The 23,714-nt window shown below is 35.3% G+C and overlaps 1 protein-coding gene across 17 annotated transcripts in view; it reads left to right on the plus strand.

Annotated features, from left to right (window-relative positions):
* FRYL (FRY like transcription coactivator) overlaps positions 1 to 23,714 on the plus strand; it is a 282,324-nt gene that overhangs the window by 181,880 nt on the left and 76,730 nt on the right. For all 17 annotated transcript variants that reach the window (XR_013533124.1, XM_054253361.2, XM_078367237.1 and 14 more), the window contains 12 exons: positions 2,176 to 2,279; positions 2,476 to 2,584; positions 4,154 to 4,240; positions 6,930 to 7,101; positions 7,866 to 7,998; positions 10,890 to 10,997; positions 14,580 to 14,817; positions 15,729 to 15,914; positions 16,145 to 16,231; positions 18,153 to 18,421; positions 21,735 to 21,927; positions 22,694 to 22,818. Coding sequence is in view for 16 of the 17 variants with exons in the window: in XM_054253361.2 (XP_054109336.2) it covers positions 2,176 to 2,279; positions 2,476 to 2,584; positions 4,154 to 4,240; positions 6,930 to 7,101; positions 7,866 to 7,998; positions 10,890 to 10,997; positions 14,580 to 14,817; positions 15,729 to 15,914; positions 16,145 to 16,231; positions 18,153 to 18,421; positions 21,735 to 21,927; positions 22,694 to 22,818 (1,811 nt within the window). In the remaining variant the exon portion in view is untranslated. The remainder of the gene's footprint in view (positions 1 to 2,175; positions 2,280 to 2,475; positions 2,585 to 4,153; positions 4,241 to 6,929; positions 7,102 to 7,865; positions 7,999 to 10,889; positions 10,998 to 14,579; positions 14,818 to 15,728; positions 15,915 to 16,144; positions 16,232 to 18,152; positions 18,422 to 21,734; positions 21,928 to 22,693; positions 22,819 to 23,714) is intronic.

Genomic DNA, 23,714 nt, shown 5'->3' on the forward strand with positions numbered 1-23,714 from the left:
GGGTCTTGCTATGTTGCCCAGGCTAGACTCTTGGGTTCAAGCTAAGACTACAAGTATGCACCACCATGCCTGGCTTTACTGGTTTGAGTTTTAAACAAACGATTTTTTTTTAGTTCAGTAGAAAAAAAAGAGAAGAAATATTAAAATGATTGTTGCCAAAGACTATATTTGACTAACATATCAAAATTTTTATTTTATATTAAGTTCATTAGATTTTATTTGTATAGTTGTTCAAATTAAATTGGATATCTTTGTTTAAAGCTCAGATAAATTTAGGATGATTTTATTATTCCAACATATAGCAGCATTGTAGCAGCTGAAAAAAAATAATAATTGATTTTTATTACTTCTCATCTTGCTGTTTTGGCATTGTGTGAATGCCAGCTTTGTTTGAAAATCAAGGTTTTTTATGCCAGATACCTCATCGCTTAAGATAATCCAAATACTTTTATATTTAATCATTCATATGAGAAAAGTTTTTATGTAGAATTGGACCTATATATTTTTAAAGTATAATTTTTAATAGTATTTTGAAAATACAATTTAACGACATAAAAATGTTATTTCATGTGTACCTAAAAACTAATGGGACTTATTTAAGAGTGGTTTTAGGTTCACAGTAAAATTGAGAGGAGGGTACCGAGATTTCCCTACCTCCACTCAGGTCTAGCTTTCCCCATACTCAGCATCCCCCTTCAGAGTGATACATTTGTTAAAACTGATAAATACACATTGGCACATCTTTATCACACAAAGCCCACAGCTTACATTACAGTTTACTTTTGGTGTTGTACATTCTATCGGTTTGGACAAATGTATAATGACATGTATCTACCATTATAGTATCATGCAGAGTATTTTCACTGTCCTAAAAATCCTTCATGCTCTGCCTTTTCATCTCTCTCTGTTTTCCTAACTCCTGGCTGAACTATTTTGACATCTGGTTATCTTAGATTTAAATGATAGAAAAGAAAGTTATGTTTTCTTAAAGACATTACTACAGAATGGTTGAATATAGTTGTTATATTAGTAGTATACATTATATGTTACTTTAGTTACATTTGTAACAAATATAATTGGAAATTACTCGGAAGGTATATTTGAAATTTGGGGTCATTATGGATCTGGCACTGGATTGATACTGAGAGTCTAAACAGCCGAGTAACTGATCTTCCATTTTTAGTTATATCAGATCTTTATCCAAATAGATGTGCAGAAACCTAACATGTAAATTCACAATAATCAGTACATCCTAAAACTAATCAACAGATGTATAAAGTGTTTCTTTTTTAAAAAAGGAGATTATTAGCTGCATTTCAAAATTTACAATTAAATCTCACTGCTTTACTGGTCATTTTAGAACTTTATTTTTTATAACAGCTACAATGAAGAAAAAGTATGCTGATCAAATTATGATTAAAATGGAATAACTTTCTGATTCAAAATAATACTAATAGTTTAAATAATATCCTGATTCCAAATAAAAATTATAACACTTAATAGTCAATGAACGTTTAATACATGCCAGGTACTGTTCCAAGTGCTTTACAGATATTAACTTTATCTCTAAGGTAGGTACCATATTTTCTCCATATTAGAGATGAGGAAATCGTGATTCAGAATAGTATAACAATACCCAAGGATGGAGCTTGGATTTAATCCATTTTTCCCAGCTTTAGAGTCCATGCTCTTGAGTCACTATTCACTCATAAGGATATGCACTTCATAATATTTTGCATTATTTTGTAAATGCAAATGAGTATAATACCATTTGGTGTTCTGAATTTTAACTGTATATGGACTATAAGTGAATTACACCAGAAATGAGTGATCATTTTTCAGTCATTATGTCAGTATTGGAGTGTGAACTGTGTATCATCAAGTAAGTTTGTGTGTGTAACTTTACAGTTCTTAGAAATTTTAGAATAATTTTATTTACTAAATAAGATTTAGTATCTTCTTTTGAAAGTATAAGGAAAGGCTCAATTTTCACATTTATGGTTACTTTTGAGCCATAAACTGACCTTATACCAAATATGTACCTGTATATTTAAATCTATTTTAGACGGAATACAAAAAAGATGAGCTTTTAGTTGTTGACAGAGAATATGTTTGCTCTTAAGTGATGCAAGTATTTTAATATGTTTATTTTTATTCTCTCTTGTTTTAAAACAGAATAAAGATCCTAAAATGTCTCGAGTTGCACTGGAATCTTTGTATAGATTGTTGTGGGTTTATGTAATTAGAATAAAATGTGAAAGCAACACTGTAACTCAAAGGTGAGTATCTTTGCTTTAAAGTCCATTAAAAACCATGTTTTAAAAAAAAAAACACACTAATAGGAATTTTAGTAAACATTATACTTTGTGGATGGAATATGAATTCTGTTAATATATTATGAAGAATAGGAAGTATTTTTTGCTAACATGCTGTTGATGTCGTGATCTCATTATAACTAGATCTTTTTCCCTGTAGTCGTCTTATGAGCATAGTGTCAGCACTTTTTCCAAAAGGCTCACGAAGTGTGGTTCCTCGTGACACACCTCTCAATATATTTGTGAAGATTATTCAGTTCATTGCTCAGGTGAGTGCTTCACCTCATAGTAGGTATGTATGCAAATTGTTAGAGTAATCTATTGTAATCAGTGGGAGCTTTGAAATTTTTTATGAATCTAAAAACATAACATCAAATAAGTTTTTTTTTTTATTAATCTACACTTGCAGACAGAAAGGAAACCCACAGGTGGAAGCACTTTTAATTGAAAAGTGATCAACAATGTATCTCATACTCCCAATCTTAGTGGATTTACTGATTACCTCCTGAATATCTTTAAGGATTTCTTAGAAAATTATTTTCATAGTCTATATTAATCTAGGCTCTTAGGTACAGATAATAGAATCCACTGTAGCTAGTTAAACCCAAAGGAATCTCGAAAGGAATATGGATAGCTCAAAGAATTTATAGTAGGGCTGAAGAAATGAATTCCAGTCTGAAAGACAAAGAGGAAACTGCCACCTTGCCAAAATAAAAGCCATTCGATAAGGAAGTCACCACATGTGGATGTGCTTCAGAATCATGCTGTGTCTACCACATTCCTCACCAGTAAAATAGATTTGTTTCTCCCTGCCTTCTTCCTCTTATTTGCATATCCCAGTTCCCAAAGAGACTCACATGAGCATACCACTTGGCAGGGTATAAATCATGTCCTCAAGCTTTTTGTTACATGGGATCCTGGGAAATACAAGTTTAGCTTTCTAGCATCTGCAGTAAAGGAAGGATTATTAGAAGGGGATTAAGTGGGTGTTGAGCCAATCTAAGGTTTTGGTCACATTACCTTTTGAGACATCCACCTTGGAGAAACATAAGTAGGGTTACCTCCTCAACATGGGAAAGTGCTGTGATTCCAGAATATTAGTTGCATTCTCTTTCAACTGAAACTGTAACAATGTAGATGATCCATAATACAATGATTTTTGACAGTGAAGAAATAAAGAATATTTAAATAGAATCAGTACATTGTTATTTACTAGAGAACAAAAATAATGTTAATTAGATAAGTATAAGGTTATCAGTCAGATTAATAAAAGCAAATTGTACTTTAGATCAAGTGTTCAGAAAACTTGTGACATTAGGTTGCATCTCTTCCCTTTTCTTTTTTTCCAGAACTGTGCCCACTCCCTTGAATTAGTTACCTTCCTCTAGCACTCCACCAGAATTATAAAACTCCATTCAGACATCAGTTAATCTTATTAGTTAACTTCCCCCGCCCCCCACCCCGGGAGATTTCCTTCCTAGAGCCCCAGCCCCATTCTTCCTGACCTAATATAAACTCACTGCTCACTAGGCCACTGCCTGGCTATTGTCTTGGGACTTCCTTTCATTATCATTCTTGGAATTCTTTCACTTTGATTTTAATATGATTTTGGTGAATGAATGTTTAAAACTTTTATTCTGTTTGGGTATTAAATCATTTGATAATTAATATACTTATAGTCATATATTTTGACCTTAATTCTTGCATATTTCTGTTCAGCTATGAACTTTTTAAGGGCACAAACGTGTGTTGTTGCCATTGTATATTATATTTATAATTCCTAGCATGAGACCTAACACATAGAAGCAAGTTATAATAATTTTTTTTTTTTTTTTAAGGAACGTTTGGATTTTGCAATGAAAGAAATAATATTTGATCTTCTCAGTGTTGGAAAATCTACTAAAACTTTCACCATTAATCCAGAGGTAAAAAAAATTTATAATCTAATAATATACAATCCTATACTATTTATTTTGTTTTTTTTAGAGCATGATTTCTGGAATTAGAACTCTTAGTTTCAAATCCCAGCTGTACTTCTAATACTAGCTGTGATCCCAGACAAGTCATTTAACCTTTCTGATAGCTGGCTGAATGGTTTAATAATAGTGTTTGAGCATGGTAGAAAATAAAAAGGAGAGGAAAATTTTGTCGGGTTAGTCAGCTCAGCTGGCTCCTGGAAGTTGTAACATGTGCTCAGGTTTTTTCTTCTTCTTCTTCTTTTTTTAATTCACATGATTTATGTTTAAGGTGTTATTCAATAAATTTCATGCATTCAACATTTATTGAGCACCTAAAATGTGTCAGGCATTGTTCTATGTGTCATAGAAAAAAACAAAATTTGTTCTCTCACCACCACCCCACCCCCCGCCAAAAAAAATTAACATTAAAAAAGTAAATGTTCTATCCTGCCTCCATGGGCTCATGATTCACTAGTAAACTCTAATTCATTCTTTAGACATTAGATTTCAGGATTTTTCAAAATATTTCATAAATTAATTGTTTATTGGAATCTAATTACATTTGAGAATATAAAAAGGCAAAATAGGCATTATCTGTTTTCTTTTTTCTTACTTATTTTAAATTACGATCTTGGTCCAATACATAGTCAAATCCTAAGATATGTGTTTATATAGTTAACAGATGAGTTGGAAAGATACTGAAGCTTTTCATTTGTAATATTTTTAAGACAGTTTAGTAATTATTTCCAGATTTAGAAAGTAGGCAAACATGATTGTATAGCTGACATATTTAACACATGGTGGGGTACATGCATCCCAGTGGGTATAGAAGGTAGTTCACTGGAGTACAGGAAGAAAATAAAGCTTTTATTTATATATTTTTTTGTTTCTACCAACAAAAATGGTTTCCAGCAACAAAAATTATGAAACAAAAGATATTTTATTGAACATCCATTAAAAAAATATTCACTTCGTTGAATAAATGTATTTCTGAAAGTAAATTATTTTCTTACTGAAGTTCTCATTCTAGGAGTTAAAGAAAAGTTCTGAGTGTGTTTTGGGTGGTGGTGGTTTGTTAGGTTTACTTTGTTAGGATTATCTTGAGTCTGTATTTTCTTTTCAAGAACTTTAAGTTTGTAAGAGCTAGTTTAGTTAAACCTAGATAAAATTACCCATTAGCCCATTTAATCAAATACATGCAATTGCAATACACTGAAAGAATGTATAAGCGAAGCTTCCTCTGTCAACTCAATTACATTGTGGGCCTTTTCTGCTTCTTTCAAGGTGTCATCTTTGATTATGTGACATGTGACTATCTGATACTTAGACTAAGGGAGGGCACCAGTACCATGTTGTATATAAAGATGAGTGAAGCTTAAAGTTTTAATCTTACTTAGATAACAAATACATATAAATAAAAGCTTTATTTTCTACTCATATTCCAGTGAACTACCTTGCACACCCACTGGGATGTGTATACCCACTGGAGAAATCACTGGTGTAGATCAGAGAAAATGACAGCTTGGGCTTAGATCATAGTGGTGCAGATAGAGGAGCATTCACTGAGTAAAGAAACACTGCGAAGGAATCATATTTGGGGGCAGCAAGGTCTTGCATTTGGTTTGAACGTGTCTAACCTGAGGCATCCAAGTAGAGGCTTCCAAGTAAGAGATGTCAGATGGGTCTGAGTTCAGGCTTAAAATTTGTGGGTGATCTGGTATGAGTGGTCATTGAAGCATGTAAGTATATGCAGTTGCTTTGGGAGGTAATACATAATGATAGGAGAAGGCAGCCTAGGAGGACCTTGCCTTGAAGCAGTCTAACATTTAATACCCAGGTAAAGGAGGATAAACCTGAAATGCATATAAAGATGACACAGCCAGAAGTGGAAGAGAGATATTAAAGGAAGGGAGTGTTTCAGGAGAGAAGGAGTACTTGACCTTGTCCATGTTGCTGAAAAATCAAATAGCATGCTATAAATAGGCCCACTGTTTTGAGCAATATGGTCACTGATGAGTGAGAATGGCTTCAGGAAAGTATTTGGGGAAAGTTTGTTCCATTAAGATAGCAAGTATAGTTCAGATAAATGGGATATATTCAGCTGAAAGGAAAATGTTGAAGATGCAAGAAAGAAAAGGTGTAATTGGTGTTGGAATGTTTCCAAACATGCCAGAACAGATGGGATTCCAACAACTAGGAATACTGCCACTCCCTCACTATGCCAAGAGCAAAAAGGAGGGAGAAGAGGCTCAGGTATAAGTAGATTAATGTGATTTGTAATAAGAGATTGAGGAAAATTGGTGATTGTTTTCTTTCTGTGAAGTAGAAGACAAGTCATTTGCCTAGAAAGGCGAGGGGACAGGACCATAGGAGGATAAGAGAGTTGAGGAAGGATGGAAGAGGATTGCTATAAGCCTTAGAGACAATAGGAAGCTGGTTGACCTCACAAGTGAGTGAGTGGCATTTGGGAATTTGATATTAAAGCAAACTCTAATGCCTGGGCTAGTTAAAAATATTGGACAGAGAGGTTAATGTTCCTTCTGTCTTCCTTTCTGCCACTCCCCCAACTCTGATGTTATGGATAAATATTTTTAACATGCAGAAAAGGTAATTTATGACACTCATTTCTTCCTTTTGAATTTCTTTTCCTTTGAAGAGAATGAACATAGGCCTCAGAGTCTTCCTTGTAATAGCAGACAGTTTGCAGCAGAAAGATGGTGAACCACCCATGCCAACAACAGGAGTTATTCTTCCCTCAGGAAATACTCTTCGTGTAAAGAAAATTTTTCTCAATAAAACCCTGACAGATGAAGAAGCAAAAGTCATAGGTTAGTTTAACTGAAATTAAGTAAGTTCCTTTGTAATACAGTTTCATATTCTTTTATAAAAGTCTGATCAAATCTAAAATGTATATAAATTTGCCTAATACCATTTTTTCAGTATATACAGCTGTACAAAATGAATACTTCTTTTTTTTTTTTTGAGACAGAATCTCATTCTGTTGCCCAGGCTGTAGGGCAGTGGCACGATCTTGACTTACTGTAAGCCCCACCTCCTGGATTCAATCGATTCTTATGCCTCAGCCTCCCAAGTAACTGGGACTAGAGGCATCCACTACCATGCCTGGCTAATTTTTGTATTTTTAGTAGAGATGGGGTCTCACCACGTTGGCCAGGCTGGTCTCAAACTCCTGACCTCAAGTGATTCACTTGCCTCAGCCTCCCAAAGTACTGGGATTACAGATGTGAGCCACTGTGCCCAGCCCACAATGAATACTTTTTTTTGATAATAGTTATGAGTCTTCCTGTGAAGAGTTTTCCAGTTAAATCTTTATTTTATCACAGGATCCTGTTCACTGCATTCTGCCCTTTCTTCAACTTAATTTTAGTCTTCTGCGTAATTACTACATAATTTCTCCAATTAGTCCAGTATACTGAAGCTGATCATCAGGGAGAATATATCACAGTTAAAACCCCTTTTGTGGCAGCAATAAGCTAATATCATTTAAAGATTGATAGGCTTTTACTACAGAAAGTAACTAAGTATTCTTATCTAATATCAGATATTTTATAACCGAAGTTTTTTCCCCTAGGAATGTCAGTTTACTATCCTCAAGTAAGAAAAGCATTAGATAGCATCCTCAGACATTTGGACAAAGAAGTTGGGAGACCAATGTGTATGACCAGTGTGCAGATGTCTAATAAGGAGCCTGAAGACATGATTACGTATGTAGTAAATTTTTGCCTTTATTGCCCTTTCAGTTTTCCTAAGACAGTATGAATGGCTCTTGCTTACCTGTCTCCTCACTTTGTCTTTGGAGTTCTTCCATGTTTCCATCTGCTGCAGTTTTCCATACAGTGATTCCTTCCACGTGCTCAGTTTTAAAGTGCTGTCAAACTGGCATAGACAGCAGAACTCACTCTGGATCCCAGTCTGATGTGTTGTCAATGACAAGGCCCTGTACTTACTCCACGAGCAAAATATGAATCCTAGGTACCCTAGATGTATGTGGGCAGGATTGGTTTAATTAAGTCAGATAATTGCTTTACTTCCAAAGCCCTAGTTAAAAAAGAAAAAATCCTGAAAATCTGAACTCCAAAAGGAGCAAAGGGGTATAGAGAGAAATAGCATGAGTAGTTTTTTTTAGAAACAGTACCTCATCCCACCCCACCTCCAGGGCCTCGTCATTATTTGTCATCCCAGCATCTTTTTTTTTATTGCTAGGGACTTCTCCTCCAGAGGGTGTATGTTATGGCAGTAACTTCTTTGATTTGCTAGAAAACATCTGCATATTATCTGTAAGGGAGGAGATTCTTTCAGATATTAATATTTGCATCATTAGAACACCAGATTTGATATTTAACCTCTAAATTTAATACACAGTTATTATGGACTACTATATGCTAATATCTCTGAGAGTTTCTTTAATGTGAAGTTTTTTCCCAGTGTTACTTCCTCTGGGATTTCTTGTTTTTACCACAACCACCTCATTTTTGTCAGTAAGTTTGCTTTCACCCAGTTCCTCTGATACCTGTATGACATCTCGAAAGACAGCAGTGTCAACATTCCCTGGCTAACTCTTTCTTCTGTAACTCCATTACCTTTCTAGTCTATTTCAGTGTGCTTTAATTTAGGATCGTTGAGATAGAGAACACCCTCTCAGTGACTAGGAGAGAAGCAAGATAGCAATGAAGATGTTATTACTTACAGGTGGCGGGGGTACACTGCACACATGGAGGCCTCACTCACAGAGGTCAGGGAGCATGTGGAGAGAGAGAGAGAGAAACACACCTATGGGCCAGTGCCTTTTTTGGGTTGAGGGTGTTATCCAAACAGTTACTGATGGGGAATTCTAATTGGTGGATTGAAGGCAAGCAGGTGTGAATTCAGGAGGTCATGCTGTGCCTGAGAGGTGGTCACTGCAGCACATCTGCATAGTCCATGTCGGGTACGCAGGTCAATGGGGCCGGTCAGGTAGGCTGCATCTAGGTGTTCATAGGGAGGTGGTTGCCAGGAGGAAGTTGGGTAAGACAGATACCTGGATCAACCATGTTTAAGAACTGGGAGATGGTGTTGGGTATAGAACTGGAAAGTAATCATGTAAATTTGACTTTCTCATACCAGTCAAACTTATATTTAAAGTAGATGCCAAAGCAACATAAATAAGAACACACTACACAGTGATACTACTTTTTTCTTTCTTTGTTTTACTTCCTCTTAGTTAGCCAGTACCCTGTTTTGATTATCCATTTTTGTAAAATGTCACGTGGGTTATGCTGGGAGACCAGGAGGCAACACCTTTATACACTTTGCTGTCTGTTTATGAACTGAATAATAGATGCACATTGACCAGTCACCGACAGTCTTGACAAAAATGACAGTGATTATGATGTGCATGGTCCTTTATGGACCAAAGAGCCAAAGCAAATTTTGTTTGCTGTTACTTAGCGTATGGTAGCTTAAATTTGAACTGTGTTTTTGGGAACTGGTGTTATTTAACTAAAGTGTAGTAACTGAAATTCATGCATTTTGAAACCATACAAAGAGAGGACTGACTGACTATATGAAATCTCTAAAAGGAGGTAGTGAGGCCATTGCCACTATAACAAATACCCAAGGCCAGGTGGCTCACACCTGTAATCCCAGCACTTTGGGAGGCCAAGGCAGGTGGATCTCCTGAGGTCAGGAGTTCAAGACCAGCCTGGCCAACATGGTAAAATCCCATCTCTATTAAAAATACAAAAAATCAGCTGGGTGTGGTGGTGGGCACCTGTAATCTCAGCTACTCTGGAGGCTAAGGTACGAGAATTGCTTGAACTTGGGAGGTGGAGATTATAGTGAGCTGAGATCATGCCATTGCACACCAGCCTGGGCAACAAGAGCGAAACTCCGTCTCAAAAAAAAAAAAAACCCAAAACACTGAGAATATCCAAATTCTTTTCTACATAAGGATGTTTTAATAGGCCAACTGAAGAACAATTTAGATTTAAGAAATTTAAAAGACCTCACCCTCAAATACAGACCAAAATAAAAACTAGTATGTTAAGAGGTTAGACATTTAAAATAAATAAAATTATTGAATAACTAAAAGAAAGTATAGTAAAATTAAATTGTATTAAGCCTCTGGAGATATCAGGATTTTTGAAAAATTGGCTCATTTTATTATATAGAAATTTTAAGTATGTCTATGTGTGTGTATCACACACAGGACAAGAACAAACAACATCCAGTATTTATTTAATGATATCAATGTTATTATTTGTTATTTTAATATTATTTATGGCTAAATAGTAAATATTTAATCTTAAATATTAATAAGATTAATTATAATCTGTTTAAATAATATTTGTTATGTAATAATAATGGTTGCAATGCTTGTTGTTTAGTTACTAAAAACCTTTTTGTTTGCTGGTTTTCTCCTGAATTATTTCTATATTCTTTTGTTCATACATAGGCTAATAATTACCTACAAGATTTATATATATATATATATTTAATATTAAATATATTAAACTTCAAGGGAGGGTTCCCACTTTCTGTAGTTATTTTTCCAAGTTAGATTTTATTGACTAGCATATGTAATAAGCTTCTTATTAAATCCTGTTGTATTTTTCAGTGGGGAAAGAAAACCCAAGATTGATTTGTTTAGAACTTGTATTGCTGCGATTCCAAGGTTGATTCCTGATGGTATGAGCAGAACTGACCTCATTGAATTGTTAGCAAGGTAAATGAGAATTACTGTTTGCTATGTTAAGTTTTGCGTCTTCTGCTCCTTTATATTTCCAATATACCTTTGTTATTGTTACCACTAAAAAGGCAATGATAAAGGCGTTTCTAATCCTTCATCTGATTTACTTTCTAAACTTCCACTTTGTCTTTCTTGTTGTTAAACACATTTTTCTCACTAGTTTTTAACTTCTCAAGTTCTACTGGATTCCTCCCACACTATATTCCCCCAAAAATAGTTCCCTGTTTTTCCATCTAGTATTCTTTCCTGGATTTCTGTTACCACATTATCTCTTAACATATGGGCATTATCAGTGTATCATAATTCCCAGTTAGGCAATTAATGATTATGTTTACTCTTACAGTCATTTCTTTAGCATCTCTGTTGATAATCAGGTCTCATTCGTGCTTTTTTTTCCCCCTATGGCAGAACTGTGGCATTCAATTTTTCTCTCTCTTTTATTAGGTATATCATAGCTCCATAAAATGAGTAAATAACCTGACAACCAGACTTACATACTAGTTCCTGATTCTAAGTTGAGGTGTTAACCTGTTGAAAAACTGCTTTGCTGATGTAGTTGAGGATTCCCTAGATAGGGATCGGGCCATTTTTCTGTAAAGTACCAGATAGTATTTTAGGGTTTGCAGATCATTATGATCTTTGTAATGGGTCCAATTATACAGTTTGATAGAAGTAAGACCTAGTGTTCAGTAGATCAGTAGAGTGACTATAGTTTACAGTAATCTGTTGTACATTTCAAAATAGCTAGAATAAAGTTTTCTAACATAAATAATTTATGGTGATAGATATCCTCATTACACTGATTCGATCTTTACAAATTATATGTATGCATTAAATTATCACATCTACCCCAAAAGTATGTACAACTATTATGTATCAATAAAACAAGCAAACACATATTCATCTCTGATATTGTAGTACAAAAGGCAGCCATAGACAATAGGTAAAGGGGGGTGCATGACTACATTCCAGTAAGCATCTGGCTGGATTTAGCCCTTGAGCCACAGTTTGCCAGCCCCTGTCCTAGATGAAAAAAACAAATATAATGACTATAGCAGAGCAGTGATACTTGGAGACATTGAAAGGTGTTCACTTGTTGCTGGGCATTTATCACTTAGGCATATGTTAAATTTATAATAAATAAACAATTAATAGACTGTTCCAGCAACCCTTTCTCCCCACTTCCCTAGCTTTTCACACACCCTGGCACTACCTTATCATCAGCTGTTGCCTGTTGTGATCAGAGATTCTATGTCTCCTGTGATGATTATGAAAGAAAGGGGTTCCTTTGCATCACATAAATTTGTTCCCTTCCCACACTGTCTCCCAATTTTTTTGTGAATCAGAGTGCAGAGTTACAAAGTTTATGTCAGCACTGGAAATAAGAAGCATTAATTATTTATAACACTGTTTCTTGGGAGAGCAGTAAACACCTACCGTTCAATTCTGCTCTTACTCCTCCTATCTTAACGTAACTCATCTACCTCTTTGTGGATGTTGATCCGTAAGAGTAGATCTCCCATGATTTCCACCAAAATGAAACTGCGAGTATGAGGGACAGGGATGGACAGCCTAGAAAAAGAACAGACAGCTGAACAGTGAATGACAATTTGCTTTGCTGTTCACTTTGCTTGTTTCTCCTATGATATTTGTTTACTAATTAATTTACCTCAGTGGAAAGGAAGAACTCAGGGTCTGTTCTAATATCTCCTCTCTTCATATCATTTGGAATTGTGCTATCTAAATCTTATTTACTTTAACATAAAGGAACCAAACAAACAAAACAAAGATGCATTGTAAATTTGCAGACCTGCATGCTGTCCCTAAGGAAAGTTAATTAATTCCCCTGCCTTTAATTAGCCAAGCTTTATTGTTATTCTACTGTGTACCATGAGCAGTTAACTCACACATATATACCCTGTATCACACAGATAGGAATAAGATAGATATTTACATATTCATAGATTTAAGCAATGTTGAAATAACCTTTAAAGTCAGTATCATTGAGGACTGTCACTCCTCTCTCATATTATATCTCATGGTGCCACTATTAGAGACAGAATACTGGGCTAGAGATGCTTAATTTGACTCATTATTTCTCATGTGCTGATGGAACTGCTGCTGCTTGCTTTGTTGCTTATTCCTCAGTCTGTCTAGCTACAATACATCTTCTCTTTAGTCTCATTGTCAGTTGAAGGTTGGCTTAGTGATGACTAGAACTGAGTTCAGCAGGGTAAAGACTGATATCTCCTTTCTCCTAAACCACGCAACTTTCTGCCTCTGTCATGGATAACTTTGTTTTTCCAGCTTTCCAAGCATGTAATTGTGCTGTATGTTTAATATTACGAACTTATCTTTTTCATTTAAACTATTTCTAACTCTGATGAATTTCTTTGTAGTCAATTACTTAATTCTCTTCAGCCTCAAATCAGAAACTCTTTATTCATAGAATATTATTATATAATGGTGGTTTCCATTGCTGCAACAATTTTTTTTTATGTTCTTATTTATCATTCTCTTTTATGCTCTGGTAAAATTCTGTAACTAAAATTATATTCAGAACCCTATGTTGTTTAAAAACTAATTTTTTATAGCCTCTTTCCTAATTTGTTTAGACTTAAACTCTCTTTAGGACCTTATGTGCAGAGTCAGCACACACACACACACACACACACACACACACAAACATATTTTAAGATGGTGTCTTGCTCTATTGCCCAGGCTAGAGTACGGTGGCACAATCTCAGCTCACTGTTACTTCTGCCTCCTAGGGTGAAGCGATTCTCCTGCCTCAGTCACCTGAGTAGCTAGGATTACAGGCGTGCACCACCATGCCCGCCTAATTTTTTTGTATTTTTAGTAGAAATGGGATTTCACCATGTTGACCAGGCTAGTTTCAAACTCCTGACCTCAAGTGATCTGCCAACCCTGGCCTCCCAAAGTGCTGAGATTATAGGTGTGAGCCACTGCACCCAGCCTTATTTTTTTTTCTAGGCATATGCCATTTATGATATTATTCCTAAATTTACTCTCATTCTGAACTTCAGGAATTATTCTATTACACTGATTCCATTTAATGTGTTGCATATCCTTCTTCACTATCAGCCATCTTATATTTAACTGTAACTTCAATGCATATAAAGAATGGTTGAGATAAATCATGTCCTTACCAGTGACGGCAAAGGATTAAATAGATGTGAAGATAGTGCTAAGGTGTCATATGATTAGATACAATTTTTGATTGATTATAGGATAACAATACAGTATTTTAAGGATAAAAGGATTTTAAATGGAATTCTAATGTCATTTGTATCACACTTATTCAGATTATAGTAAAAACACCAACTAATAGGAATAGATTCATATGTGAATTTAAACAGATGAGAGTATAAACTAGCATAAAGTTGAATATAGCATGAAAAAGTGAACATTGGTTGCTATCTTCATATTTCTTACAAAACAAGAGGACATATATTTTAAGGTCATAGTTTTCAGTTTTAGATAATAAAATTAATTGAAAGGCATTGAAGTTTGCTAATGGAATTTTGTTCTTGGTAGGCTCACAATTCATATGGATGAAGAACTGCGTGCTCTGGCTTTCAATACTCTGCAGGCACTAATGCTTGATTTTCCAGATTGGCGGGAGGATGTTCTTTCAGGATTTGTTTATTTTATTGTTCGTGAAGTGACTGATGTCCATCCCACGCTTCTTGATAATGCCGTAAAGATGTTGGTACAGTTAATAAATCAGTGGAAACAAGCAGCCCAAATGCATAATAAAAACCAGGACTCACAGGTACCAGATTCTTTTCTATCGTCTTTTTGTATGTGGTCAGTGCTAAATGACCAGTAATGGTTTTAATACAGATTTACTTTATCAAACACTAAGAGTATTATTAGTTCTGTTCACTCTGTGTTCCTAATCCCTTAAACTGAAATTTCCCATAGTTCATGTAGTAAATATATGCATGTTTGTGACTGACTTTTCTAATCCTCTTTGGTTAACAATTAGTTTTTAATGAGCATAGAAATTATAGAGATCATTTCCAGCTCACTTTTAGGTTGTGTCCAATATATTTAAAGCCAATACAATAAATTTTTGGTAGTCTTCCATTTGCTTTATTTGATTGTTTTATCCATGTCACCAGTCCCTGTTTCGCATAGACAGTATCTGCCCTCCTCAAGCATAAAAGATACTCAAATCATTGATTTATGATTATGTGTAAATCATAGAACCCCTTGGGATTTTAGACCCAGGCCATTGAAGCCAACCTAGCTTCTCAACCTTTAAGAGCATACAAATCAACAGGGCACTAAAAAGAGTATCTTAGAAGCTCTCAGGTGTTGCCAGGCTGCTGGTTCATACTCCGAGTGTGAAAGATACACTGTAATCCCCTCATATCCCACATAGAAATTAGAAGAGCAATTGTCAGTTCCAAGGTTACAAAATAGAGAATGATAGAAGTTAGGTACAGAATTCATATTTAGACTGCCAATAAAATGTTCTTTTTGCTGTGCACACTATTCCATGTTTATAAGTTACATACTATTTAAATCGCTTTAGCCGAGGCAGACCTGTAGTCATAGTTACTGTGGTTTGCTTTACTCTTATTGTTTTTCTGGAATGTCTGTACAAACCTATTTTACTTTTATATTTTCTGGAATGTCTGTACAAACCTATTTTACTTTTAACTTCTATTTTTCAAGCATGGTGTAGCTAATGGAGCTTCTCATCCCCCTCCTCTGGAAAGGAGCCCATATTCCAGTGTATTCCATGTGGTTGAAGGCTTTGCACTTGTCATTCTCTGTAGCAGTCGACCTGCCACTAGGAGACTAGCCGTCAGTGTCCTTAGAGAAATACGGGCTTTATTTGCACTTTTGGAAATACCTAAGGTAAGATTTAGGTATTTCATTCAGTTATCTAATGAAAGTACTGAAAAACCATCTCTTTGTCCGTCCCGATCCCAAGTAGCTAGGTTACTACCGTGGGTCTAAACTAATCTACTGTTCTCAGTTCCATTTATAACAAATAGTGCTGAAGTATATTTTCAGTGTTCACTTGGGTTTTATACCTTGCTTAAACATTCCTAATTTTTTTTAGACATATGATGTCTTTTTTACAGGGTGATGATGAATTAGCCATAGATGTGATGGACAGGCTGAGCCCATCCATTCTTGAGAGCTTCATACATCTCACTGGGGCTGATCAGGTAATTGTAGTGACTTCATGCTAGCCAGTCTTGTTTTGAAACTTAAGACAGACACATATACATACATGTACACCTGCATACATAAAAGAACTTCCTTAACAAATGTGATGTGTCAGAAAGTATTTTTGAAAACTAGAAAATGCTCAAGAGTAATACTTAAAAAGTGACATCCGTTTATACTGGTTAAGTACTCTTCCACATACAAATGAAAATAGTTTCATGTTTGTAAAATTGTAATCCTTCCAATCTAAGAAGTTTCCATTAAATTGAATGTTACTTTATGCTACTGTTTGGTATTTATTATGGCATATATTATTCTTGACATAGAAATACTTGTTAAAATGCTGTGGGGAAAAAAATAGTGATACTCAAAGCAAAAACTTATACCCTGCCTTTCTGGTGACTATTTTTTGTTTATCACATGAGTTTAACTACAGTGGATTAAGTACGTAGTGTTTTATACCAATCTCATATGTAATTTGACTCATTAAAATGGAAAGAAACATTTTATCCACAAACACATGACCAAGAAAGTTTATGCAGACTTTCTTACTTGGTCTTGCTGTGGTAAAAGATCATATATTAAGATTCCAAAGTTGATATAAGAATAGCTATGAAACCTTACTACTTAAAAATTCTTTCCTCCTGTTTTAGAATACATGGACAAGAGGTTAATGCATAACAGTAAGAGCTTTCTGCATAACGCTAAAAGCTTTCTGCATAACACCTGATTCTTATAATTCATGAGTTATATACAACCAAGGGAGGTAATAAGATTTGTTGTTGGTTTTTTTTTTTTTTTTTTTTGAGACGGAGTCTTACTCTGTTCCCCAGGCTGGAGTGCAGTGGCACAATCTGGGCTCACAACAACCTCTGCCTCCGGGGTTCAAGCTGGGACTACAGGTGCGTGCCACCATGCCCAGCTAATGTTTTGTATTTTTAGTAGAGACAGGGTTTTACCATGTTAGCTATGATGGTCTCGATCTCCTGACCTCATGATTTGCCCGCCTTGGCCTCCCAAAGTGCTGGGATTACAGGTGTGAGCCACCTCGCCCAGCTGGTAATAAGATTTTATAAGCCTAAGAGATGTTTAGAAATCTGTAAAATTCCCCTCCCCAACGATGCTAGACTTTTTAAAAATTTAATTTTTATTTACTTTTAAATTGACACAATTGTGCATATTTATGGGATACAATTTGATGTTTTGATGCATGTCTATATTGTATAATGATCCAATCAGGGTAGCTAGTGTATCCATCATCTTATGTATTATCATTTATTTGTGGTAAGAACCTTTAAAAGCCTCTCTTCTAACTCTTTTATGAATAGAGCTGCACAATTTAAAGCATTTTGTTTTAGATATTAATCATAAATTAACTTAAGAATTATTCCAAAAAGAGAATAATGGATGACTTGTTTCTAATGCCTAAACCAGTGCTTAATAAATGTACTTTTCACTGAACATAAATGTGTATCTCTTTATTATAAAAGTTCAAATATTGAACAAGTACTTAAGAATACATACCTCTGGAGAAGAGCTCATGTTTGAGTCTGTTCCACACATACATAGTTACAGGTCAACGTGAAAGTTAATGGTTCACTTCTGAGGTGCCTAGCAGCTTTCAGTATACCGTGAAATTTGGGTATTTATTTAAGAATTACTTAAATTGTGGTCCTGAACTTCTTTGGTTTGTATATCCTTTTGAGAATAATGAAAACAGTGGAATCCCTCTCCAGAAAAAATGCACATACTTTACATACAATATCAGGAATTCCCTACTCCCTTCCACCTACCATGGACTTTATATTACCTTGCTTTAGAAACTACTAATAGACCACTTTCAGTTTAGAGCAATTTATATGGCACAATTTTCAAAGTTACTGAAATGTGTAATAATCAATTTTTTTCCTCTCCATATAGACTACTTTGCTCTATTGCCCTAGCTCGATAGATTTACAGACATTAGCAGAATGGAACTCTTCTCCAATTAGCCATCAGTTTGATGTGATTAGTCCATCACACATTTGGATATTTGCACATGTGACTCAAGGCCAAGACCCATGGATTATAAGTCTCTCCAGTTTTTTAAAGCAAGAAAATCTTCCTAAACACTGCTCTACAGCTGTGAGCTATGCTTGGATGTTTGCATACACAAGACTTCAGTTGTTGTCCCCTCAGGTTGATATAAAGTAAGTTATTTTCCTGGTTTAAATTTAAAAATGCATAGACTGTCAGCTTTCATAATGTGTTTATTTGAAAGATACAAAAGTATTACAGATTGGAAGGCCCATAAATAATATGCGATACTGTATCGATGTCTTAAGGAGGGAGGAGAATGTTGTCAAGGACATAGTCTCATAACTTCTTTATCCTTTTCATGTCATTCAGTCTCACCAAATTTTAATTGTTAGTTAACTTAATAACACTGTGCTTGGTACATAGTTGTGTCCAATGAATCTGTTTAAAGGGAATAAATTAGGAAAGGTTCTGAAGATGAAACTGGATGTAGATACAGAAGTTTGTAGATAAAGGGTGAGAAGCAGAGCGAAACTCAGCTCAGCAGCCTTACTTTTCCTGATGACAGTATAAGGAAGGCCACCTTCTGGTGGCTAGTGGTAATAACACATTGAGTAGTAGATTTGAGGATGTTGGTAAAGATTTGGAGTAACGGATGATGAAATGGAGAGTTGACCAAGGTCATTATAAATTTCAGTTAATTTCTTTTTGCTCTTAAATACACAGGAGAATTTCTGAGTCTGGGTTTGGGTTCCTGACTATCCCATTGATCACATTGAATGGAATGAGTCCTCTGAGCATATAACTTGCCCATACAAACCCTGGATTGACCTATCACTTGAGGCCCACATTAAAAATGCTTCAAACCTAACTCCACTCTGTGCCTTTTTCCCTAACTTTTTATCAAAGCCTTTAATGTTGGAACCAAATTATCCTCTCAAACTTTATTACATGTGGTTAACAGTTTCCATTTTGTGAGCTTTTGTTCATATGCACGCAGGATACCTTTTTTTTTCTTTTTGCATATCCATATCTGATATAGCTCAAATTCAGTCTTACTTTTAAAAATCTCTTAAACGTCCTACCCAGAGTGGTCATTTTTACTTTTGGATTTGAATATATGTATATATTTCGTATTTCTACATATATATGCTAATGTTTATGTATGTTCTCAGGTATTGTGTATTGGATTTCTTTTTTGTTTTGTTTTCTTTTTCTTTCTTTCTTTTTTTTTTAAGAGACAGGGCCTCTCTCTGTAACTTAGGCTGGAATGCAGGCAGGGGTGTAATAGTAGCACATTGCAAACTCGAACTCCTAGGCTCAAGTAGTCCTCCCACTTCAACCTCCCAAAGTGCTAGGACTACAGGTGTGAGCTGCCACACCTGGTCTGGATGTTACTTTCTAAGTAAAGATTGACATGTGCCACCTTGCATACCAGTGATAACCTTATCTTTTTTTTTTTTTTTTTTTCCCCTGAGCCAGAGTCTCACTCTATCGCCCAGGCTGGAGTGCAATGGCAAGATCTCAGCTCACTGCAACCTCTGCCTCCTAGGTTCAAGTGATTCCCCTGCCTCAGTTTCCCGAGTAGCTAGGATTATAGGCATGAGCCACCATACCCAGCTAATTTTTGTATTTTTAGTAGTGACGGGGTTTCACCATGTTGACCAGGCTAGTCTTGAACTGCTGACCTCAGCTGATTCCCCCCACCTTGGCCTCCCAAAGTGCTGGGATTACAGGCAGGAGCCACTACTCCTGGCAGCTGATGACCTTATCTTAAGTAGCCTTCACTAATTACCATATTTTAAATTATAACCCCATCTCCTACTAACATTCTTTATTTCCCCTTTCTGCTCTATTTTTCTTCATCAAACTTAGCCATCTGACATTGTTTTGTTTGTTTCTTTATTGTGTGTGTCCCATGGCCCACCTGAGGGCAGTGATCTTTTGTCAGTTGTTTTTAACTGATTTGTTACCAGTGCTTGGATCATTTTCTAACATAGTATGACATTGTTATACAATACTCTTGTTGAATTAATGAAGTGGTGTATTTGCATTACTTAACATATTACAAAACTTGTTGAAGGCAAGGATTGTATATTAGGATCTTTCCTCTTTCGTTTTGCTTTTAGTCCTTAATTCTAACATAATTTTGGTATTTGGAAAGATTTATGGAATTGTTTCAAAATATTTTCTTGGTATAATATTTCAAGACAGGAATTTGGCAGAAGGCTTGAAAATATGCATCTTCTTTGACTGTGATTTCATTTTCAAGAATTACCTAAGAAAATAAGTATATTCAAATATATAGCATTGTGTATAATAGGGAAAAATGCTATTGGCTAAAATGTCAGTGAAAGTTTGGATATAAAGAATATACTTTATATATTGATATAGCATGTGGTTAATCAAAATAATGTCACAGAAGTATATTTACATAGAGAGGTGAAAATATGTAAGTCTAAAAAGTAGGTACAAAATAAACATTTAATTTTTATAAATTAAAAGATCTATTCATGCATTTATGGTTCATGTGTATGAATTAAAGATATATAGGATATACAGTGTTTATTTTCATGTAGGATTAAAGGTGATTTAGATTTTATTTTCTTTCTACTTGAGTATGCATAAGTTATAAAATATGACCCAATGAAATATTAACTTTTATCACAGGAATAATAATGTTAAAATGATCTAGTAATATGTTTTAATTTTTAATCTAGTATTTTATTAATTGATATCAGTCCATAAAGATAGTACTAGTAATAAAAACCTTATGCCTACCATCTCCCCTAATTAGCATTAGGCCAGGCGCAGTGGCTCATGCCTGTAATCCCAGCACTTTGAAAGGCTGAGGCAGGTGGATCATCTGAGCTCCTCCTGGGCAACATGGCGAAACCTCATCTCTACCAAAAATGCAAAAAATTTGCTGGGCATGGTGGCACACACCTATAGTCCTAGCTACTCTGGAGGCTGAGGTGAGAGGATCCCTTGAGCCTGAGAGGTGGAGGTTGCAGTGAGCCAAGATCGTGCCACTTGTACTCCAGCCTGGGTGACAGAGTGACACTCTGTCTCAAAAAAAAAAGAAAGAAAAAAGAAAAATTTAGCATTCGTTAAAACAAACTTTTTTTTTTTTTTGAGACGGAGTTTCGCTCTTGTTACCCAGGCTGGAGTGCAATGGCGTGATCTCGGCTCACCGCAATCTCCTCCTCCTGGGTTCAGGCAATTCTCCTGCCTCAGCCTCCCGAGCAGCTGGGATTACAGGCACGCACCACCGTGCCCAGCTAATTTTTTTTAATTTTAGTAGAGACAGGGTTTCACCATGTTGACCAAGATGGTCTCGATCTGTTGACCTCGTGATCCACCCGCCTCGGCCTCCCAAAGTGCTGGGATTACAGGCTTGAGCCACCGCGCCCGGCCTAAAACAAACTTTGAAAAACATGTTGTGTTGTTCATATCTGCCTATTTTTTTTCTGTTGTTTTCCTTAGTAGCCCCATCAATGCTAAGAAAGTAAACACCACCACAAGCAGTGACTCATACATTGGCCTCTGGAGAAACTATCTGATCCTTTGCTGCAGTGCAGCAACATCATCATCTTCCACATCTGCAGGTTCTGTGAGATGTTCTCCTCCTGAGACGCTGGCGTCTACCCCAGATAGTGGCTATAGCATTGATTCTAAAGTAAGTTTCTCAGATCCACTGTTGGATCTATGGAATCTGAGTGGCCCCATAAATATAAGGTTTAAAAATTTCTTTTCATGGACTATAAAGTAACTCGGTTGCAAAACAGGAAAATACCTCAAGGAAGCCCATCATTGTTTTTATGGATTCCTAGTTGGAATCAATAATGCATACATAGTTTTCCATTGGAAAGAAATACCCATGCTCATTCAGTTCATCATTCTGAATATTATTAGAGAAATTGTCATACCTGTTTTCCCTTATTCCAGTTCCTATAGTTCTCACACTTCTCCAAACACAAAAGAAATCATTTAAATAATTAAACACCTTTCTAGAATTTCCCTAAATCATGTAGTGATCTAAAGGGTACCTGATAAGAACATTGGTTTAGTTTTCATGAAACTGTCAAAACTGAAGACCAGAATGTCTGACTTTAACACTGGTGACTATTTTAGAAGTCACTTTGTTTTCTTCATGTTCATAAATCAAAAGGTACAGAGTATCTGATGAAGTGAATCAGCCTATTAAATGATATTGAGTGTCTGTAAGAAATCAGGAGTCCCAAGTTCTGTTAATGAACTTGCATTAAGCCATTGAACAAGTTATTTAACCTTTTAAGTTATGTACACCACAGGTGAAATTTGAGGTATCATTCATAATAAAGTTTCACCTGTCCATTTATCATTGACCTAAGACTACTGAAATCTCAGATTATCTAATTGGACATAGTATCATTAGTGGCTGTTAAAAATATTTTTTTTTCCAGATTATTGGAATCCCATCCCCTTCATCCTTGTTTAAGCACATAGTTCCAATGATGCGCTCTGAGAGCATGGAAATCACAGAATCCCTTGTTCTAGGTCTTGGCAGGACCAACCCAGGAGCTTTTAGGTAACTATGTTCTTAGGTGTTGTATATGCACTAAAAGAATAAATGTGCTACTTAGAAGGTGTGGTTGGGTCAAGCAGAGTACTTACTGCGATAGTCATATAACAGGCCTGACTCTGACCAGTTAACTAGCCATGTAACATTTAACAAGTCATTTATTGGAAGTTTTATTTCCTCATTTTGATTGAGCAGATTAAAACTTACCTATATGTTCTAGAAATAATGAAATGCCATATAAATCTTAAATATTTTCCTACTATTTATTTATGTAGTCATTCTGTTAATGTGTAATCTTGGCCTAGTGGTTAAAACTCTGGCTTTCCCTCTTTTTATCCAAGAGAATTAGAATATCTTTCAAACAGTGTTTACATAGATGTTTGATATCATTCATGTTTTTTTGTATTAATGAAGCAAATTCTTCTGTTTTGGCTGAGATTCTGCCTTGTTGCCTTCTGGGCCCTGAATTTATTCTTTTGAGAATTTCCTCGATTAATATGAAATGGTATTTGATGTTTTGTCTCCATGATAACCAAAGAATACGTTAATACTCTGATTTCTCTTCAGAGTCTATAAATCTTTTGCCTTTTGCTAAAGATTTTCATGGAGAGGAACATATAAATAAAAATAAATAAAAAAGAATACATTAATAAATTGTAATTATAGATATGGGATAGCATTCCTTGTAAATGAAGTTTTGGAAAAGGATTTTATGGCAGATAAATACACTTACGTGCTTGCTTCGACAGCACATATACTAATATTGGAATGACAGATAAATACACTTTTGTGCTAATTGAAAAATATAGGATGTAAAAGTGATCTCAACTTAAAATAATTAAATTCTCATAATTAGAAACAGTTTGGAGACAGATACTTTTAAACATCAGCAATTTTTGATA

This window comes from Callithrix jacchus, chromosome 3 (assembly GCF_049354715.1).
Source record: "Callithrix jacchus isolate 240 chromosome 3, calJac240_pri, whole genome shotgun sequence".
Taxonomy (NCBI): Eukaryota; Metazoa; Chordata; class Mammalia; order Primates; family Cebidae; genus Callithrix; species Callithrix jacchus.